At 49.2% G+C, this 21,440-nt stretch overlaps 1 protein-coding gene across 1 annotated transcript in view; it reads right to left on the bottom strand.

Annotated features, from left to right (window-relative positions):
* Positions 1–19,145, bottom strand: part of ESRRB (estrogen related receptor beta) — a 194,769-nt gene extending 175,624 nt beyond the window's left edge. Inside the window, exon 1 of the mRNA XM_009006371.5 lies at positions 19,012–19,145. Coding sequence (XP_009004619.1) covers positions 19,012–19,013 — 2 coding nt within the window. The 5' untranslated portion in view covers positions 19,014–19,145. The remainder of the gene's footprint in view (positions 1–19,011) is intronic.
* Positions 19,146–21,440: the final 2,295 nt, after the last annotated feature.

Raw genomic sequence — 21,440 nt, 5'->3', positions numbered from 1 at the left:
TTTTCTTAAGGTGGGATGAGAGCCAGACACCGAAGCCACAAAGTCCTCAGGAAACGACCATTGAGTTGACTGGGCACTGGGCACCTGGACTTCCTTTTTTCTGAGACAGAGTCTTGCTCTGTCACCCAGCTGGAGTGCAGTGGCGTGATCTCAGCTCACTGAGACCTATCTCTGGGGTTCAAGCAATTCTGCCTCAGCCTCCTGAGTTGCTGGGACTACAGGTGTGTGCCACCATGCTTGGCTAATTTTTTGTATTTTTGGTAGAGATGGGGTTTCATTGTGTTGGTCAGGCTGGTCTTGAGCTCCTGACCTCCTGATCTGCCCACCTCGGCCTCCCGAAGTGCTGAGATTACAGGTGTGAGCCACGTGGACATCTAAACTCAGTTTTATGGGCCAGACCAAGACTGGAGCTGGGGGACTCTTGATGAGCAAAGCCAGGATGTGGCCGCCCTCCTGGCACAGGAGCAGGGGCCAGAACGCTGCCACAGGACCTCCCAAACCAAGCAGAATGAGGTACGGCTGAGCTGGAACAGGGCTGGGCCTTGGCCTCTCGGTGGCTGCTGCCAGGCTGATGGTGATGTCAAGATCTCCAAATTAGCTAGCCTCCTGGACAAGAGTACAGACAGCTGCATAGCCCCAGCTCTCTGTTGTCCTTCAACCAGAGAACCTCAGTCCATATTCAGCCTTCTCATTCCACTTCCCAGATAGGGGAAAAACTGGTAAAGGAAGGAAGTGAAGCTCTGACAGCCCCTTCCCCCCTCTCCCACACACCCCCTCCTCCTTCTCATATTCAACACAGTAAGAGCCCTCACTAAATGAGCCAGCGCTGTGCTGTGCACGTTACAGGTGTTTGTTCATGTGAGGCAGCTGCTCTTATCATCCACATTTTACAGATGAGGAAACTGAGGCACAAAGGTGAATTCACAGATGGGGCCAGGATTTGACACTAGGTCTTCTGATTCTGGAGCCACAGCCATCACCACCAACTGGTCACCACCAGGTACTTCGGCCAGAAAAATGCCCAGAACTCAGAGAAAGGCTGCCAGGAGTCAGGCCAGGGCTGGTCAGAAGTCATTTCTAATGTCCATGGTGAGTGTCACATGGCCAGGATCTGGGACTGCAGCTTCGGGGGGGAGGGAGGAGTATGGGGAGGCGGCCCCTTCCTCTTTGGCCATCTAGTGGGCTCCTGTCCTGGCCATCTCCCCTCTGGTTCCAGTGTGAGCAAGGACAGGCTGTCCCCAGAAACCAAGGGCTTACCTAACCCCGTCTCTCCAGGGAAGGGCAAGGCCATCTGCAGGCTCTCAAGCTGGGGCCACTACTGCTATTGACAGGGTACAAGAGATGAAGACCGTGTACCTCTTCCGCAGCCTGCCACTCAGCTCTTCCGTGGCCAGCCCCATCCCACATTCCCAGATTCTCCCAGGACTCCACAGCGTATCCCTGCCCCATCTCCCAGACCTGCTTCCCTTTGTCCCCAGGCCCAGGATTCACCCTGAGCCTTTGCACTTTGCCACCACCCTTGCTTCTTCCACACCTGTGTTTTGTTTCTGATGGGGGCTCAGTTGGAGTCCTACAGCTTCCTGAAGCCCTCTGGAGACCCAGCTACCGCAATCCTCCCTTCCTTGATTCTTAGTCTACTTGCACGCCAGCTGCCAGGGAGGGGTTCCCCACCTCTTACTCCAGGAAACAAATAGGGCAACCACACCAGGACAGAGCAAGGGGGCCGCCTGGGCCAGAGGCCACCTGGCCTCTTTTTAGGGACACTCATAGCCACCTCCGTGGTTAGTTCCAGCTTTGGGTTGGGGGATCTTTGAGTTGCCACCTCTATGGCTCTGCCACCCATGTAGAGATCCTTTGTGAGGCACTCTAGCTGGAGCCCCTCTGCCACTGTGCCAGTTGGGATGAAAACATATGTCCAGGGGTCCATGGGATTTGAATCCTGGGAAGACAGTAGCCTGCCTCTGGGGACCCCACCCATATCACTGACCCTAAGATTTCTTCGGGTGTCAGCCCCTCTGGCTCCAGAAGGTAAATGATGCCAATGCCCTGTTTCCTAGATCCCAGAGCCTCCCTCAGAACCAGGGCCCGTCCTGGCCTGCGGTGGGGAATGGGTGCACAGGAGAGGGAGGGCTCCCTGCCCATCAGCGAGGAGGGCCACTAACAGGTGCATCATCATTTGCTCTCTGCCTCCCACCCCTTGGGCCCAGACCTTCACCCACCCCACCCTCAGCCACACGCAGTCCCTTCCCCCTTCCCCTCCCTCCCACCCCCACCCGCACCTCCCCAAGGACAAGCAAAGTTATTACAATAATGAATTAGCCAGCCCGCTTACTGCCGCCACTGGCGAAGACAATTATCCCCCCCGCACATCCCTAGCCGCTGCTCGGCTCCCTCATAAAGACGGGCTTTTGGGGCCGCTTTGTGCTTTGATTGGAAATGAAGAGATTGCTAATTAGGGAACACCTGCTGGGACCCGGGCTGGCAGGAACAACGGCAGGACGGACTGAGCGGCCATTGCAGGCAGGGCAGCGTGTGCATGTGAGTGCGGCCGGGTCTGTGTGTGCCCACCAGGGTGGTGGGGGGAGGCGAGAGAAGAAAACGGAGCCCGAGCTACACAGGCACCTCGGAGATTTAATCCCACTCCCTGCCACCCCACCTCGGAGCCGTAAACAAAACCCAGACATTTTATGGAGCTTTTCACCTTTTAAAGGATGCTAATTTGTTTATGGATGGCTATAATTCTGCTTGTGTTTGCATAGGTCAGTGTCTGGCGTGTGGCATGCATGTTTGTGCTGTGCACAGCTGTTTCCAGCTGGGCCAGCCGGCATCGGGATGCACGGAGCCTCCCAGCTCCCCGCAGAGGGACAGGGACGGGGAACTGGCACAGAGAGGACCTGCTGGCCCTGGGACTGCCTGATAGCAGTGCTGGGGACATAAGGTCAAAGGGAATTAAACCTGAGATTGACTTGATTGTTTATTGTAGGGCTGGGAACCACCTACTTCTCCTTGGTCTCTCCTGGGCCCTAGGAAGACAAATTCTGGGGTGACCCCTTTCCCAGAATGTGATCCAATTTGACACTGGAGTTAGTGGGGTGTGGTGGCCAAACAGGTACCCAATTGCTTTTTCCTAAATGCCATAAAATACTGGCTGCCAAGCCCCTTCCCTCCTCTGACACTCCCAGCCCCATAACTGTGCTGACCCTCAGCTCCCTTCACAACCTGACTTTTCAGCCCCTGCTCCCTTCTGAACTGGACTCCACAAAAATGTATGGAGCAACTACTCCGTGCAGCAGGGATGAAACACACACTGCTCTTTGGGGCGTTCTTTTGAATATTTGCAACAGAATTCCTGCCTCAAGAGATGTCAGTCCTGGAGGGAAGACAGATGCAGCAGTGCATAACTGGGACTCAGGGGCTACTGCAGATGGGCACAGAGTCTGTAAGTGCACCAGAGCAGGGGAGATGATGCCTGCAAGAGGAGGCTTCTCTGAGAAGGGGAGAATCTAGCAGAGTCACGAAGGGTCTGTGTGAGCCAGGACACAGGATATAACCCAGCCTGGCCCACGTTCAGGAAAACAGGGTGTTGCCGCATAGCTGGTACATGGACTCAAGGGCAGTGGAAGGGCAAGAGGGTGGCGGAGGTGGGTGTGAGCCCTGGGAGGTGTGGGGGGGGCAGGAATGGCCCTGGCCTTAGATGAACGGTGGCACCTAACACATGGGCACACATGCACATTTTTAAAGGCTGCCTGTGGCACTTGTGTGTGGATTGGGGGCATCAACAGGAGTTCCCCAGAACATGATTATCCTGGTCCCTGACTCAGGGGGCTTAAGGGGCCTCCCAGCCAGTACATCTCATTCCTAGGCCAACTCTAGCTGCTTCCTCTCTCTCCTGTGTCTTCCTATATTGGAGGTTTCTAAAACACACAGTGAAGCTTCTGCTAAAATGCACGCAAAGTGTCCCAGGAACCCTGCAGCTCACCCCAAGAGGTAAGGACTCTCCTTGGTCCAGTGCTCATGCCAATATATGCAATGGTGTCCCAGTGCTGAAGTGAAGAAACCTACACATGGACAGCTGTTGGCCCAAGGCCAGCAGAGGGGATGGTAAAAGTCCAGACTTTGGACTTGGAAAATCTGGGCTTATATTCTGGCTCTGATGCTTATTAGCTTTAGGATCCTTGGTGAATTACTCCGCCTCTTTGCACTTCAGTTTTCCTGTCTGAGCAAAGGGGATGATAAAATCCAGCCTCGTGGGGCTAGTCTGAGGATCAAGGGGGATGAGGCGTGAGGAAGCACTGGGTCCTCTTGTAGCAAAGTCCATGGACAGTGAATGTTGCTGGCGCTTGTGGACACAAAAGCATTGAGTAAGAAGAGTTTTGATGGTAACAAGGTCAGTGTAATCTAGAACTTTGCTGGCTCAAGAGTTTGGCTGTAGACATGGGTAGAGGGTAGGAATGGGTTTGCTTTGGAAGGCGTTGGGGCTGCATGACTCCCCCCACTTCCAATTTCAGGATGCAATTGCACCTTTGAAGGCCACTTGGCTTTCTTCTCTGGCTGTGCCCTGCACAGAGTGGGGAAAAAAGCACCCTTCATGCCAGTTGCTTTTTCCAGATTGACATGGTTACATCCCTGGGCATAGGGAGGGCTCTAGGGTGCACAGGCCACCATCTGCTGGAGCCACCATGCCTGGGCCCAGCACCAGCCCAGGTTCCGGGACCCCATGCCCAGTTTTTGTCAGCTGCCTGGGCTGGGTGACCTCGCAGCTGTGCCTTCCACCCCTCAGGGGCTTGTGTTTGTGTCTCTCTTGGGGGCCTTCCTGGCTGCTGGGCAAAGAGCCCACTGCCCTTCAGTACCAGCAGCTCACATTGCCCAGCCTGTGCCAGTGGTTGGCAAGGGATTCTCAACCAAGAGGCCTTGTCCTGGTGTCTTTTGCATGTGCAGCTGCCTGTGTGCCCCCAAGGGTCAGGGCCCCAAGCGGGGGTGGGCTGAGCCACTGTCTCTACCTCCAGGGGCTTGGCCAGCTTCCCATGACTTTCTGACAGGTCTGGAAACTCCTTGAAAGGTATCTATGCTCAAATGAGTCCAAGGGAAAAATTGGACAAGTTTCTCAGAAAATAGAGACACTTGCTAAATTCTACTGAAATGATATTGGCATTATGTGAAATGATAGGTTTCCTAGCCTGACTTCCTGGAAAAGTATTCAGCTTGTGATGATGATGATGAGGAGGAGGAGGAGGCAGGCACTGCGCTTGGTGCCCTCTCCTGTCATCCCTTCTCAGGCTCAGCAACCCAAGGAAGTACTGCTGTAATTCCCCCAGGGGAGAAAGATGCGGCCCTGGAGAGTTAAATGACGCCTACAGCCTACAGCTATTGAGTGGCAGCACTGGAATTTGAACCAGGTCTCACCCTAATGCCTGTGCTTGTGACCTTGTTCTACACTTCAGCCCCATGCAATGCTTTGTGGAACTGTGGGATCATTTCTATCAGAGCTACAGAGGAGATATCAAACAAGTTGGAGTAGTTCCCCATTTTATAGGATGGAAAACTGAGGCTGATGGTCAGAGCATCCTAGGCCCAGTGCATCTCTGTCCAAACTAGCAGAGAGGGAAAGAGATGCAGCCCAAGCTCCAGACCCCTGTCTTTATAGCCTGGAAGCTTCAACACCCAGGGTCCTGGTGCTCTTTGATGGGCTCTATCCTGGGCTCAACCTCATGGTCACATCCTAGAGGGACCCCCACAGAGACAGAGGGAATGAGGACCACGATAGGGTACCGCCTCACACCATCTCTCTGTGCCAGATGCTGTTGGTGCTCTGCTCAGATCCTTCTAGCCAGTGACGCTCCCATCCCCAGATGCTAACAGCTGCAGCCTCTCCTGAGAATTGCCAGTGACCCATGGGATCCCTCAGGGGGTCCAGAAGGGTGGGCAGCTCTCAGCCAATGGCTGATTGACTTGGGGTTAGAACTGAACAGTCTCTGTGTCTCAAGGTGGGAAAACTCTGCAGCATCATTTATGCTCCTGCGTAGGCTAAGGCTAGACCTCGGCTGAGCCCACATCTTTGCTTAGCTTTCTGCCACCCTATTTTTCCTTCTTCATTCCCTTACAGGATTCCCCAGAGAGCACTCCCTCAACACAGCTCTTGCCCAGAAAGCCCATTTCAGGCTGTGTCCCTGGAGTCTCTCACCTAAGTTAGTCTCTTTCCCTGCCTCTCAGAAATCTTCCCCTAAGCCAGGGTGACAATGGAACTCAAGAATAAGGGAATGCCAAATGCCGCCTGGCGGAGATACTCACATGCCTCCGTCAGTTAATGAAGCACCAGTTATGCCGCAGACTCACCCACTCTGGGGGAACTTCCAGCCCCTGAACCTGCAATGGCCCCAGAAACCAGAGAGAACACCGCTGGCCTCCTCTGGGCCACTCCCATCTAGAGAACCAGAGCCTTGGTCAAGGCCACCACTCGGGAAGTCGACAGATCCCACACAATTCACCCTAATATACTGTCACTCTGCAGCCGGGAACCCAGTGGCTTCTATCAGGAGCAACTGCAGTCACATCCAACCCACCTCCACTCCCCTACATGGGAACCTGAGTGGGCTCCTTATGAAAACAGAGACCAGACCAGGTGCAGTGGCTCATGCCTGTAATCTCAACAATTTGGGAGGCTAAGGCCAGAGGATTGCTTGAGCCCAGGAGTGTGAGACAAGCCTGGCCAACAAAGTGATAACCTGTCTGTCCAAAAATTCAGAAAATTAGCCAGGCATAGTGGTACATGCCTGTAGTCCCGGCTATTCAAGAGGCCAAGGCAGGAGAATTGCTTGAGCCCAGGAGGTCAAGGCTGCAGTGAGCCGAGTTCATACTACTCCACTCCAGCCTAGACAACAGAGTGAGACCCTCTCTCAAAAGGAATAAAAAAGAGGAAGAAAGAGAGAGAGACCAAAAATTGGGAACTGTAGGAATGCCAGACAAGGTAGAAAAAAAAAATGTCCCCAAGGAAAGCAGATGCTCTAGAGATTAAAAAAAGAAAAAGCTCTCAGTTGGATCGTCTAACTTCAGTGATATGAGGTTTTCAATGTGACACTGTGGCTTTGAGAAGAGGAGGAAATGCCGAACATTGGAAATCAGGGACTTCTAAACATCCGTTAGCATCCCCGAGATGCCCCCCACCCACTGCATTCAGGAGGGACACTGCAGGCTGCAGGAGCCCCTGGAGAGAAAGCAAAGCCAGAGGAAAGGCAGAGCCTGATGAACCTGTGTCCATGGAAGGTCACAGGCAGAGAGAGGATAAACACTGTGTCCCAAACGGTGAGCGCATGCTGGACTCCGTCCAAGGTGGGGAGATGTTGTAAGTCTCCTCAGGAATGTGATTAGCATCCCAAGAGCCGAGGTGGGCGGATCGAGTGGAGATAAAGGTCACAGGAGAGTGGGCAAGGAGGCCAGCTGCCCAAGGCGGTGGCTTCGGCATCAGCAGGAGACCCCGCTGCCCACGCCTTGCTCCCTGGACAAGAAAGCCTGGCAGAGGACTAAGGCTGGGTCAGCCCCCATGGAGGGGTGATCAGGTACACGTCCCCCAGGGGGTTAGGATGGTATCAGTGGTGGGAGAGGTGATCAACCACCAGTTTCAGGTCTCAGGAAAGATGACCTGTGGAAAGAGTACGGTGGGGAAAAACACAAAACGTGAAACATGATGGAATGGAAACATTGTCTATGGGATGCTGAAAGGAGGCCAGAAGGTCAGAAGTAGGGAAGGAGATGGTCCAGGAAGGCGTGGACGTGATAAAGTAGGGGAGGAGGAGCAGCGTGTGCTTTCCGAAAGAGCTCCCCGCAACACAGGCACTTCGAAAGGCTAAACCTGCAGATTAGGTCTGCATTCTCCAACATGGTTCCTAGCTCCTCGGCGGAGATTTTTAAAACTGATTTGTGAAAAGCAAGCTGTTAGCAGTTCCGAAGGAGAGCTAAGGCTGATTAACAGAGGGCTGACCTGGCAGAGACGTCTGTGTTGTCATCTTTACAAGGACACAGGCACTTGGGGAATTAAAGCTAGAGTATCAGGACCTCCCTTTCACATGGGTCTGTGAAGGGGGACACTCAACCCTTCTCAAAGAAAATACATAAAAAGACGAAAACTTTGAAAGCATTGAGCTGAGTTCAATGTACATGTAAATGACACAGAAGGGTATTCACATGCTTGCCTGTTTGCACTCAGCCCTGTTGCCTATTGTGGAAGGGGATATTTGATGGTCCTGTTTGCTATCTGGGTGACCTTAAGCAATATCCTTAACCTCAGTGCCTCAGTTTCCTCCTCTTTATAATGGGAAGAATCCTAATACCTACATCTTTCCGTCGTTCCAAGGATAAGTGAAATAAATTACAGAAAGTTTCCAACACAGAACAGGCTCTCAAAAAATGCCTCTTTCCTTCTCCCACACACAGAAGAGTGACACAGAGGTGGCACACTTGAAAAAGTCAAAATCCAGGCAAGCAGTAGACAACAAGGCAAGGAAACAATAAAGAGATGTCTTAGGGAAATGCCATCATTAGGTACCGGGTAATGGTACAGATTGTCAGGGTGAAAAAGTCTTCCACGTTATAGAGCAAAAGAGAGAAACTGAAGAATTCTTAAAGCTTTAAAGTCATAATATGGTTCAACCCCAATGTGAAAACTGCTGGTTCAAGAAAACACGAGATTTTGGCGGACAGAGAACAAAGCATGTCCCCAGGCCCAGTATGGAAATGACAAAGACCCAAGATTACCTGGACTGTGAAAGTCCAGTTGTAAGAACCATTCTGGGAAACTTGGGTGGAAGACTAAAGGGAAGGCCTGGGGTCAAGGGTTCAATATATCAAGGAATCACTTCATCAATTTCATAAAATGGCAAAGACAGGAATGGAAAGGGGCACAGAGACCAGTACAGTTAAGGACTTATGGGAGAATACTTAAGAAATAAGTTAGACACACTAAAAAGAATTGTCGCACAGCAATTAATGATAAAATCAAGGCCATTTAGTAAAAAATAAGAAAAAATCTTTATAAGGAAGCACATAGGGACCCAGAAAATGGATAAGGGATATTTTGTACTCTGAGGTCTCTTTATTTAGCAAGTCTCCAAATGTAATATTTTTAAATTAATAGAGTATGTTAGAGAGAGGGGAAAAAAAAACCAGAGACAGGCAGTAGAATGGGCATGGAGAGAAGTAAGCATGCGTTCAGGACACAATGTCATCCCTCCAAGGTGTTTTCAGGGGGTTTGTTTGGGGCAGCTCAGTTTACATATTGTTATGAACATATTCTCCAGTTCACAACATGAAGGCATGAACTGCCACCCCTGACCCATGAGGGAGGGCCTCAAGGGAGGAAATCAAAGCTGCTAGGCATGATCAGCCAGGCCTGTGGCATTTCCGGAAACAGCCAAGTGGATACTGGGCTGCGGGGGCTGGCATCCACTTTTGTGTCATTTCTCTCATTAGTACATCCAAAGCGTGTCAAGTGCCTGTCATGTCCAGGCTCAGTGCTGGGAGCGGGCCCACCACTCCCTGCCTACAGAGTCCTTAATTCTGAAGGAGAAACAGGCAAACATCTGTCACACAAAATGGTCACTTCCCAGGAGGGGCACAGGAGAAGTCAGGACTGAACAGAACAGTCCTTGGAGATCATCTGGTCCACCCATTCCTTTCACAGATGAAGAAACAGAGGCAGAGAGAGACAAAGTGGCTTATAGAAAGCCATCAGGCAGTGGCTTGTGGAAGCTAATCTAAATGCTTGCTCAATATGCTGCTACAAAATGAGTTTTATTCCTGTAAGCAGTTTGGTAGCCTCCAAGGCAGTGTCCGACTGCATGAGTTGAGTGTCGTATTTCAAGGTAATATTTCTGATATTTTTAGCAAGTAGATTCCACAGGTTTAACAACAATGCATTCACTTGCCCTCTCTCTGCCTTCATACCCACCTTAAATGATTAGGCAAATTCAACCCCAAAATAAGTGGGGAAACCGAGGAAGCCAAAGCATGCTTGGCAGATGAGTACAGATGATAACCCAATGAGCATCTATCCCTTTTCTCCTGAAGTTGGCGTTTCATTCCCATGCACATCTTACGTCCCATCCGTAGGCTATATATGGCATATTTTGCATGTTTTAAAATCATGTATAGATGGTATCATCCTGTCTCTGGAAATCTTTTAACTCCCTTCCCTTAGCCATGTTGCTGACTGCCCCAGTCCACTGAGACTATTTGTTAGGTTAACACTGGCTCTGTTTTGAAGCTTCCATCATAAAGGACAGAGATCCGAGAGAAGATTCTGCACGAGAAAGACACCACCACCATGTTTCCACTACTCAAGAGTACAGCTTGAACTTGCAGGGACTGATATCCATCTGGTGGTCTCTTCCCCCGGGCTAAAAGTGGTGCTTGATCCCCACTGGTTTCCAAAGGAGCAACAGCATATGGGATTCTAAAGGCAGAATTAATTCAAGAGTCATTACATGAGGGTGTTCTCAATTGAGTGCCCTAGAGTAAATAGTAATTACATGTTCCTTCAAGATTGCTCCCAGCCTGAGACAGGGAAGGAAGAGTCATGGATGGCTGACCACAACACCCCTAATGTGCACACATGTGCACAAACACCCAGCCTGGTCACAAGTCTGGATTTGAACTTTTCCCCAAGAATGTGATGTGAGTTCTACAAGTCCCTTGAAATATAGAAATGGCACCCCCTTAGGGGCATCAGAAATCGCCCATGCTTATTCCTATTCTTCTTTCCTTGCCAAGTGCTCCCCAAAGATGTACCATCAAATATGTGGCAAACAAGCAGCCCCACTTCAGCTATGCTACGCAGAGAACAGGAGCTGGCCCTGTGCAGAAACGACACTCCGGTGGTTCCAAGTGCTTAGGATGCCCAAGACAAGCCATGTTCATGGTGTCCCACCTTCACATCTGAACTGCAGCAGCCTGTGGATGTGAAGCTATGGAGAGAAAATTTCCATGAGAGGAAAAAGGCTTGGCCAGATCACCCCAAGCCCCAGACAGGCCATGGAAGGATGCTCACTTGGTCATTGGATATGGGAGTGGAGCACCCCCCTCAGCAGGGAATTGCAAAGGATGGGGGCATGTTTTTAACCACCTGTTGATGTGTGTGCATACATGTACACCTAGGGTTATTACAGTCAGACATCCATGGATGGCTCAATACGGCAATTTCTGCTATACTGGCAAGCTACCCGGGGGATTTTGGGAGGAATGGAGAAACTTTGAAAGTTTCCTCTCTTGGCCTTTCTGGCACCAGGCCCTGCAAAATGATCATAACAGCCAAAATGTCATCATCCTCACCCACAGCAGTGGCTTTGAGAGTTTATTATCCAGCAGGTACTACTCAAGGGGCTGACACGGGTGTCCTTTATTTCTCACAACTTGATGAAGATGTTCTTATAACCCACATTTTACAGATGAGGAAACTGAGTGTGAAGTAGACAGGCTGAAACAGTTGCCCAAGGTCGTAGCTATTACAATGTGGATGAGGCCCCAGGAGCTTGGCACTGAAGCCTGCTTTTCACAAAAACTGCTTCATGGAGGTCACCATTCGGGAGAAAAGTTTAGTCTAAAATTGGTAAGCACTTTTGGTTTAAAGCATGTTTATCCTCTGATTTTTGTTTTGCTTCATACCAGTGCTGGGAGACACTCAGCAGAGCTGTCAGCCCCACACGGCAGGTGAAGAAATTAAGCTACGGTGACGTTAAGGACTCATGTAACTTCGGGGTCCTTAACTTCACTGTAAGTTAAGGGGTCACCCCCATTTGGCAACTCACCTCCCAAACCTCAACCATGCTCCTCTCTTCCGGTTCTGCTAAAGGACTTTTAGCAAACTGGGAGCCCAGGTGTTGGGCCTCTCCAGACACGTACAAGCCTAGGTGCAACTGCTGAGGTGGAGGCCTGGGGAGGGAGGCGGATTTAGGCCACAGAGGTACAAAATTAGGGTCTCTACAGGTTAAAGCCAAAATTTAAAGTGCAGAATTTGGAAACTTGCTTTTGAACGAGGAACCCTGATCAGCTTTCCACTAACCCCCAGAGGTGCTTATAGACGGGGGAAGATGAGGATAGAAAACAAACCAAGGAAAATGAGAACGAAGCCACAAAGCACAAGAAAAACCACATCTGGGTCCACGGCCTTGGATGAGAGGGACACAGCTGGCTAACCTGTCTTACTGGTGATATTAGGAGAACAGTGTCCTGGGTTCATCACCTAGAAATGTGAATTTTTAGAGCTGGAGAACCTAAAAGATCTCGCCCAATGGCTCATTTTATAATCAAGGAAACTCTCTCAATGGCTCATTTTATAATGAAGGAAACTGTGGCCCTGAAAGCAGGAGCACCTGAATTACCAGCAATCCTGGAGTTGGAACTGGGCTGGACCAGCAGGTACCCGCCTCCTCCCACAGCACCCCGGCCATCCCTCTGACCACCAGAATCTGCAGGTGGAAGCAGTCTCCACTACTGAGCCTCTTTCCAGTTGACTTTATGTTTTAACTTTTTATTTCAAAATAGTTATAGATTCACAGGGAGTAGCAAAGGAAATCTACAAGGAGGCCCTAGGCCCCTTCACTGTGCTTCATCCAGCTGACCTGTGTGTATACAAAGTCCACGATCGTAATATAACTTCATATCCATGTGGGATGATAGGTCCCTTCCTGAGACTGACTTAGGAACAAACAATCCATTTCTTTCTCATATCTTATCCTACCCCTATTGCTGTAAACCCTAAAACACACACACACACACACACACACACACACACACACACACACACACAGCCTAATCAGCAATAATTTCACTCCCGAATTTTGCTAGAAAGATCACTAAGCCAAGCTAATCAATTTTCTTAGCCAGACACTTGTCCCCAAGAGATGCCTAGACTTTTCATTGCTATCATTTAACCCTCAGCAGCCCGAGTTTTTATCTCCTGTCTTCCAAACGAGAGCAGAAAACCTGTTCTGGGAAGAATCCAGTACCTAAAATGATGTTCATCACTTGACACCTTTCAAAAGCCTTGTCTGTGCTAATGGAAGCAGACACTTTGGAAAACTTCAGAAGGAAGGTCTTCCTCTCATGTGTACCCCACGGGACCAGAGTGGTTAAAGCAAGAGGAGGAGCAAGGGGGGCCCTACAGAATTTGCACAGCCAAAGGAAGCAGGTACGGCTCAGAAAGGGGAGAGGAGAGAGCATGACAAATGAGGGAAATATTCACAGGAGAGATACCAGTTTAGCAATTAAATTTGACATCAACTTAGACAAAGCTTCTTCACTGAACAGAATAAAATTCCTGGGAAGATTTGTGCACATATGAATAAAAGACTTGTCTCATCTTTTTTTTCTGGAGAGAGGAACGTGAGAGCAGGAGAGAGGGACAGAGAGGAGAGAAGGACAGGGGCAAGGGTCATGATCAGTGGGTCATGGAGAAGCCCACTGGTGGATGAAGCTGACCTAGTAGTTAAGGCAGGTGGATGTTCATGCATCAAATCACTCCTCCAGTGATAAAGGGATTAGAAGTGGCCTCACGAGGAAAGAGCTTCTGCAATTCACTCTGCATGCATTTACTGAACACATACTACGTGCCAGGCACTGCACTAGGCACTGGGGAATTCAAAGGTGAATAGTAAGGAGACAAAAAGGGAGACAGTGACTACTATTAATTATACTATTACTACCAACTGCCAGGAGGGGGAGCCGAGAGAGGGAGTGAGGCTATGGGGCACTTTGTAAGTTTGGGTGGCAATGAGGTTCATATTCCAGTCCCCTGCTTCAATCAGGCAACAATGGCTTACCAGTGGGCAAAGAAAAGGAAGGGAGGGCATCGCCTGGCAGCATAGCGAGTCCCTGCACAGCGACAAGGAGTACTGAGGGTCTCAGGACTGGGGACATCCTACAAGAAGACACCTCTTGCAGGAACTCCAGCGATGGAGTTTGGATTCATTTGTCAAGTGATCGTGTCAAGAGGGAGGAGGCCAAAGCAGTCACCGCCTACACTAGAAAGGCAACCCTGTTGGCTTCATAGCAAGGACTGGCCCGGCCTGCTGTGTAGGCAGAGCCCACACCACCCTCTGAGAATGCAGGGTAGAGGGGTGCAGGAGGGACTTAGAGACCTGAGAACAAAGGTGCTCACTGTAATGTGAGCCAAGGCCAAGAGACTTGACAAAACTTTCTCTCTACAGAAGGGACAGAGACGCCTTCCTCTGACTGAGGAGTGCGACCCAAAGCTCAGGTGACATCCTCTGCTCTCCCGTAGTGGTTGAAACAGTGGTTTGAAGGTCCTGGGTTCTTCTCAGGTTAGAGGGCTTCCTCATGGAGTAGCCCACTGGTGGATGAAGCTGCAAGCCTTGCTGACACAGATCTCTGCATGGCCAACATTCAGGGAAAGTGTCCCCTTAGAGGAAGGTGTGGGAGCCCAACTTTAATGGTGTAACATGATATGTGCAGAAGCGAGTTCTCTGTGTTGAACAAATAGGTGTCAGCACCCATCGGGCCAAGGGCTAAGCACTTCACATGCGTTTCACCTTCCCAGCAATGCTGTGAGGTTGGTTCCATTGTTATCCCCATTTTGCCGATGGTAAAAGTGAGACCTTGAGGGGTTTAGTAGTAGCTCAAGTCTCATAGCTGAGAAAGGGTCGTGCCAGGATTTGAACCTTGGCCGTCTGACTTGGAAGGCGCATGCTTAACTACAGGTCTCTACTGTCCGTACACCAGGGTTTAGGGTAAGGGGGCAGGAATTATCAACGATGAGGCTGGCTAACAAAGAGGAATGAAGCATAGACCCTGCTTGGCGGAGCTCCTGGCCTAATGAGAGAGACACAAAAACTAACAGGCACAGCACAGGGGGTGAATGCAGTCATGGAGGGAGACCAGGGACCTTGAAGGCCCCAGGAAAAGGGAGAAGGCATCCCAGGAGAGCTGACACAGACGTGTTATAGATGCCACCTTAACTTGAAAGGAGAAATACAAGACTCACAGGCCACTAAGCTTGAAGCACTAAAGAAAGAACAGTGCCCAGGTACAGGAAAAACAAAAAGCCATGAGATGCTAGAGAAAGAAAGTTGGCATCCTGGTGCCTCCGCTGATCCCATGAAGCAGGGAAAAAAGGCCCAAGTGAAAGAAATAGACACTGCTCACTTGGTTGGTGGCAGAAAAAAGGATGTGTGTTCACAGAGCATGCAGAATCCCCCTGCATCAGGGATTCCTGCCCTGCATTTCCAAGCTGAAGAAGAAAATCTCTCTCCAGGGGAGCCAGGGCCTGTTTCAGCAGCCATATGGCTCTGACTTTCCCCGGAGAAGGAGGGGAGAGCGAGGCCAGAATGCTTGCCTGGACTTAGACTTCTGACCTCAGCTTGGCCTTGACATTGCTCGACCTCAGCCAAGTTGCTTCTCTGGCTGGAGACCAGAGAGTTCTTCACCTGCCTTTACCTGGGAACAGTGAGCCAGGTGGACTTTGAAGTCCTCGCATGAAGAAGGACAGCAGGAGAACCAAGGGACCCAGACCAAACGCAGATCAAAAGGGAAGAAGGGTCCTGTAGAGATGTTAACTGACCGGCTAAAGGGGAAGACTGAGCCCTCGGGACTCCAGGAGCAGGACCAAAGTGGGAGAGAATCCATTTCTCTGGCCCCACCAGACTCTTCAGCTGGAACTCTCCAGCTGCTGGCAAATTGAGCCATACTCCTGTCTCTGTATTCTCACCTCCGAACTGGAGCAGGAGAAGTGATTAGGGGAGTTGAAGGCACACAGCCCCTCCAGGCCCTTGGTGAACCAGGGAACGAGTCTGCTGGGGGTTGGGGGGCACTCTTTTCTGAGCATATCAGCTGACTCCAGCTTCAGAGCATGCACCACAGTTGCCATTTTTGCTTTGTGAAATGATTCCCCTCTCTCCAGCTCCATGCTGCCTTCCACTCTGCAAGCACAGAAGTTGTACAGCAGCCTGAAAATGCTGATGGCTTAACTGGTTTAATTTTTTTTTTCCCAGCAGCCCTGAGGGGTTTTAACTCTTTCCTACTGCAGAAACCCTGCTTTTGGAGTTGAATGTTTAAACTCTCACTGGGAGACTCATAAATATTCGGAGTCACTCTCTCCCTCTCTGTTTGATTAGGAAATGAGCCTTTAACTCAATGTAATCCCCAAGCCATTAACAAAAAAGCCCTCCACCGCTCCACTATTAGAATTTCACTCTTAACCCGCTGAGGATTGAATTAGATTAACATAACTACCCACAATCTGAGTTTATTTTCTGTGCCAGATAGAAATGTGTTTTCAAGAAAGGCAAAACGCGGGAGGGAAAGCAGGAGGGAGAAAGAAAGAGTGGGAGGATAATGAAATGTAAAAATAGAGATAAGAAAAAGATGGACAGATATCCTGTAGAAGTGAAGTGATAGGGAAGGAGCTGCTCGTGGTCTTTAGTTTTAAAATCCTGCCAGCTGCCATTTTAATTGATGGGGTATTTGGAGAGGCCTCAACCACATAAAATCGTTTGAATTAGGGAAGTACTTTCCAGGTATTTGCAGTTCCCGCTCCCTGCACCTGAGCCTGCTGTACTCCAAAGCACCTGCTCATTGGCCCCACTGTTCCCAATTTGGGAGGAGGTCGGGACTAGATTCCTATGTGCTTGAGGACAGCAGGGGGCGGGGGGGGGACTCATAAAACAACAGTGCATGTACACAGGAAACTGCTTGTTTACATTCAGAGAAATAAACAATGACAAGTATGGAATGGGTTAGATTTTGCAGACATGAAGTCACAGACAGCCCCGTGACCAATTGCATTTAAGAAATCAGTTTGAAAAAAGAAATGAGTTTGATGGGAGCTCAAACCACATAAAATTAATCGTTATTGAAGCAGAAACTAAGTAATCAGAGGCTGTCTTATGCAAACACACTGAAGTTTCCCTGAACTGCATCTCTATAACTAAGCCCAGTGGGGCCAAACCACACCCTGAACTTGAAGGTGAAAACCAGGCCCTCTATCACACTGTCAGACAAGCCCCTACCTCGCCTGAAAGGATCTACAGGTAGCCCAGGCAGGAGGAAGTTCTCAGCGAAATGTCCCAACAAATATTCTTCGCTCTGACCACGAAGGCTGTGAGAACACAGGACTTGCTGAGGAATGTGGGACTCTTTCCCACTGCACTTACCCATGAGTATGGGTCAGGCAGGCTCCAGTGCGCAGGTTGGGGAGGGAAGGGAGAATTTGCTCTTGGTCTAAAAGGCTTTTTTTAAAGCCACACTTTCTCTCAAAAGCTACTGAGATCTGAAAGTCCTAGAAGTTCAGCTTTGCCACCAGCGGACTTCTCTGATTTCTGAATGCAATGTCTCAATCACTTCATTCACTTGAGCTTTAATTAACAATAACCCACCAATCCCACTTCAGCATTGTGGTGAAAAAACCTTAGCAGGATGTATTTACCAAAATAGATCCCTTGTAACAGGAAGAATCATAATGCTATGTGTATAATACACTGTAACTCCTAGTTCGTGTTTTTCCCATTCTGGAGTTCTGAGACTTCACTTCCTATATTAATAACCCTAAACAAGATGCAGGTGAAAACACAGAACAAGGAAAAGGAAAATTAAGGTTTCAGAGAGTCAGAATCAAAATGAGATCAAATTGCCTCTCTAAACATATGTGTATCTCTGTATTATCTTTCATCGAGTTAGATTTGCTGGTAAAGCTAACTATTTTGTTTGTAATAAATCAAAAACAACACAGACATAGCTGCTTTGTGTAGTGCTTTTAAATTGTTGGAAAGATTGTTTCTTTGTAGGATATTGTTCTCCCAAACAAATCAAGTGGTCCTTAGCAATACAGCATATGGAACCCATTGTATAAATAGAAACTCATGGTAAAAAGAGAGAGAGAGAGAGAGAGATACATGTAAAAAGTTGTACTTAAGTATACATTGGTCATCATTACATTTTTTTTTTTTTTTTTCCAAAAAAGGGATACTTTTCCTTCGTAGATACTATAAAGCAAATCTTCCCAAATACAGGATTTCGGGTGAATACTATTCAATATCCAGAAACTAAAGTCTCAAATGTTGCCTGGGAAGCTTGTGGCAGGTAAGCCCTGTGGATATCGGGACTGTGGCTGGAGAGGCCGAATCTAGAGTCACCCGAGGTGCACTCAGAGCCTGCACACTATTCAAATTGTTTGAAACAAGCACAGCTTTGACAAGCCTCGCGATATTAAGTTTCTTCCTTCGCGAAGGATGCAGAGCAAAGCAGTCAACAGCCCTCCCTCCACACCTGGCTTTGGCCTGGGACTCTTCCTCCCAGCCCCCAGCCAACTTCCCTTTCAGGATTAAGAAAACACACCAAATGAGGGAGCCAGCGACAGCCCCGCAGGGCAGGACAAATCCTCAGCTCTCATCTTGACTTCCCAAAGCAAACTCGCTCCACGGAGGGGAGGGGAAAGTCATTATCTTTGAGGTGCTGTAGAAAACTGGTCATCAGGACTGTGGGGACTCTCCCTGAACCTGGAAGCTCCCAGGTTAAAACCAAATCTTCCAGGAGCCTCCATCATTACCTGTCCTGTGGGCACTGGGTCTTCCTGGGTAACCTTCCCCAGCTTGCCCTACACGGAAGCTGCCAGCAAATAAAAGTTTTCATGCTGGGCGACATCTCCACCCTGCTGAGCCACATGTAAACTTTCCCTTGCCCTTCTGGTGTACGTACTTCTTTCTCAGTGAAAACAAACGCTGCCTCCAAGTGAGTTTGTGTCACCGTCCCACCCAGCCACTCGGAGACCCTGTGACCTTCCCGTGACAGTCTAAGAAAGGCAGCATTTTCCTCCCGGCCACACAGGGATGCTTCAGAGTGCGGAAAACCAGGATGAAAGAACACGCATGGGGAGATATTTTTATCCATTAAAAGAGAGAGAGAGAGGAAGAGAGAGAGAGGGAGAGAGACAGAAAGGGAGAGTGTAAGAAAGGGGACAGAAAGGGACCTGCAGAGTCTGGGGAAGAGAAAGGGAGAAGTTGGGTTACTCACATGCTTGGGGCTGGCGTGGAGAACGGGGCTGGGGTGGAATGCGCGGCCCCTCAGGTGCTTGCAGTTGCTGATAACTCGTTGCTCCGCTCCTCCGGTACCAGCTGACAGTCCCCTGTCTGTGTCTCTTTGTGACTAAGGACACAGTACTCCCAACCTATAAATAGATCCCGACTCTGTGATTGATATAACAGGCAGCTGACAAAAAAAAAAAAAAAAAATCTCACAACCATAACCAGGTCTTAAACAAAACAGCAAAAGGCTCTAGACTTTCAACTCCACTGAGCCCCATGCAGACTCCACAGCCACTGATGGACGCAGGAGAGTGTGGAAGAAAAATATACCATGAAGGGGAGGAGGAACTGAGGGAGGGCAAGTGAAAATGGGGGGGGATGTGGAAGACAATGACTCCTCTAGTGGTGTGCAGCAGTCACTTGGGGTCATAGGAGAGCTGGTGACTGATGGTCAGCAGAAAGTGAGGGGAGGAGCCAGGGCAGGAGGTCCTGACCTGGAGAAGGAGAGAGGCCCCCCTCCTCTGGATCCTGAGCTTGTCAGGGCCCTAGTCAAAGTCCTGACTTGGGAGCATTCGTCAGCTCAAGTGCTTTCCACGAAAGTTTCCATTCCTCCTGCCAAATTAGGAGGCAGGGAGGGAACTGAGCTTTCCCAGCTCAGGGGCCAGGCAGGCTTCTTGGGGGCCATGCAGAAGGCTTCTGGAGGGTCAGTGAGAAAGTGCAGGTGCCTGGTGAAGCCAGGTCTTTGAAGAGGCCAGGAGATGGCATTCCCAACAAAAGAATGACCTGAAGTTGAAAGGCCTTGCGGGTGTCAGTCTCTCCTTTTTCCCTAAAGATTTCCTAGGAGATCAAGTCATCTGAAAAGGGTTCCTTTTTGGAGAACAAGCCCCACTCTTTGGGGTACTGGAGGGTCTCTAAGAAGCACTGCCTGCCCTAGTTTCTACAGAGTTGGGGCAGCCTCTCTGAGGCAAGCCAGTCTAGCTATGAAAGCTGAGCCAAGCTGAGCCAAGGGACTCAGTTTCTGGAAGATGGAAGAATCATGATGAAATGGCCCAAGTGTGGGTTGTGTAACAGTTAACCAGGTGAGCATGCATTACCCCGGAGGGCTTCCCATCTGCCATCCGGAGACCCATTCGCTTCAACTACACAGGCTCACCTGCCTTGATTTTCTGGATTTCTTGTGCATGCTAACTGAGGCAGAATTTCCGGGGAGGTTCCCCTTTAAGAGGGGTCATAGGATGAGCCCCTTGCTGGTGTGGGTAAGGGATAGGTACTTCACAATCCTTGAAACTTCCGGATCCCCAATTTTTAAAAGAAATGAAATTGAACTTCCTCTTCATGTTAGACTAATCCTTTACTCTCCAGGTTATCAGAATCTGTGAAGATGGGGTGATATCTAAGCTGTTGAAGTCAAAATCCTACTTAATGTGTAAAACCTCCAGTATTTCTACCAGTAGCCTGCCATTGGAATATGAGCTCCAAGAAGGTAAAGAGTACATGTTTGTCTCATTCACCATCACATCCCCATGAAGCCTGATCCATAGTAAGACCCTCCTGAGTATGGATTGATTGATTGATTGATTGATTGATTGATTGAATGACTGATATTTAAAATACTATCCTTTGAGTCACTCCTTTGGACTAAGTAAGACACTCTCTAGAAATGTCTGTATCATAAGAGTGCCCCTAGGAAGGTCCAGAAATGGGAGTGAGACTTTAAGTAGATATAGCAAACTGCTATTATTTTCACTCACACTTTCATCTGAGAACCACTGCCCTTCTGGGCACCAGGCCAGTGATGCCAGTGGTCAGCCACCAAGTACTCCCCTCCAGTCAGGTCTGGCCACACACAGGGTTCTCTGCAAGTTTAGTTGCTGGAAATACAGGTAGCCCAGCAGCAACAGGGCTCTAGAGAGATTCTCATGCTGATGACTGATAGAAAGGCTCTGAATTGTTCTGGAAATGTTATGGAATCGGATAGCCAGAATGCTTGCATAACATAGTGTATATATGAAAGCCCGCTGGAGAAATATGCAATGGACACATAATAACTGTACATACATACAATGTGTAATAATCAAATCAGAGCATTTAGCATTCCCATCATCTCGAACATCTGTTGTTTCTTTGTGGTGAGAACATTCAAGATCCTTTCTTCCAGCTATTTTGAAATACACCATCCAATGTTGTTAGCTATAATCATCTTTCTGTGCAATGGCACACCAGAACTTCTTTCTCCTATTTAACTGAGACACTGTACCACTAACCAATCTCTCCCCCTCCGCCCCTCCCACTCCCCTCCCCTCCCCAGCCTCTGGTAACCACTATTTTACTCCCTAAAACCACTATTTTACTTCTAAGAGGTCAGCTTTTTAAGATTCTGCATATGAGAAAATTTACCATTTGAAAGTATGCAGGTGA

Source organism: Callithrix jacchus, chromosome 8 (genome assembly GCF_049354715.1).
Source record: "Callithrix jacchus isolate 240 chromosome 8, calJac240_pri, whole genome shotgun sequence".
NCBI lineage: Eukaryota > Metazoa > Chordata > Mammalia > Primates > Cebidae > Callithrix > Callithrix jacchus.
This window is presented reverse-complemented; position numbering and strand designations above follow the sequence as displayed.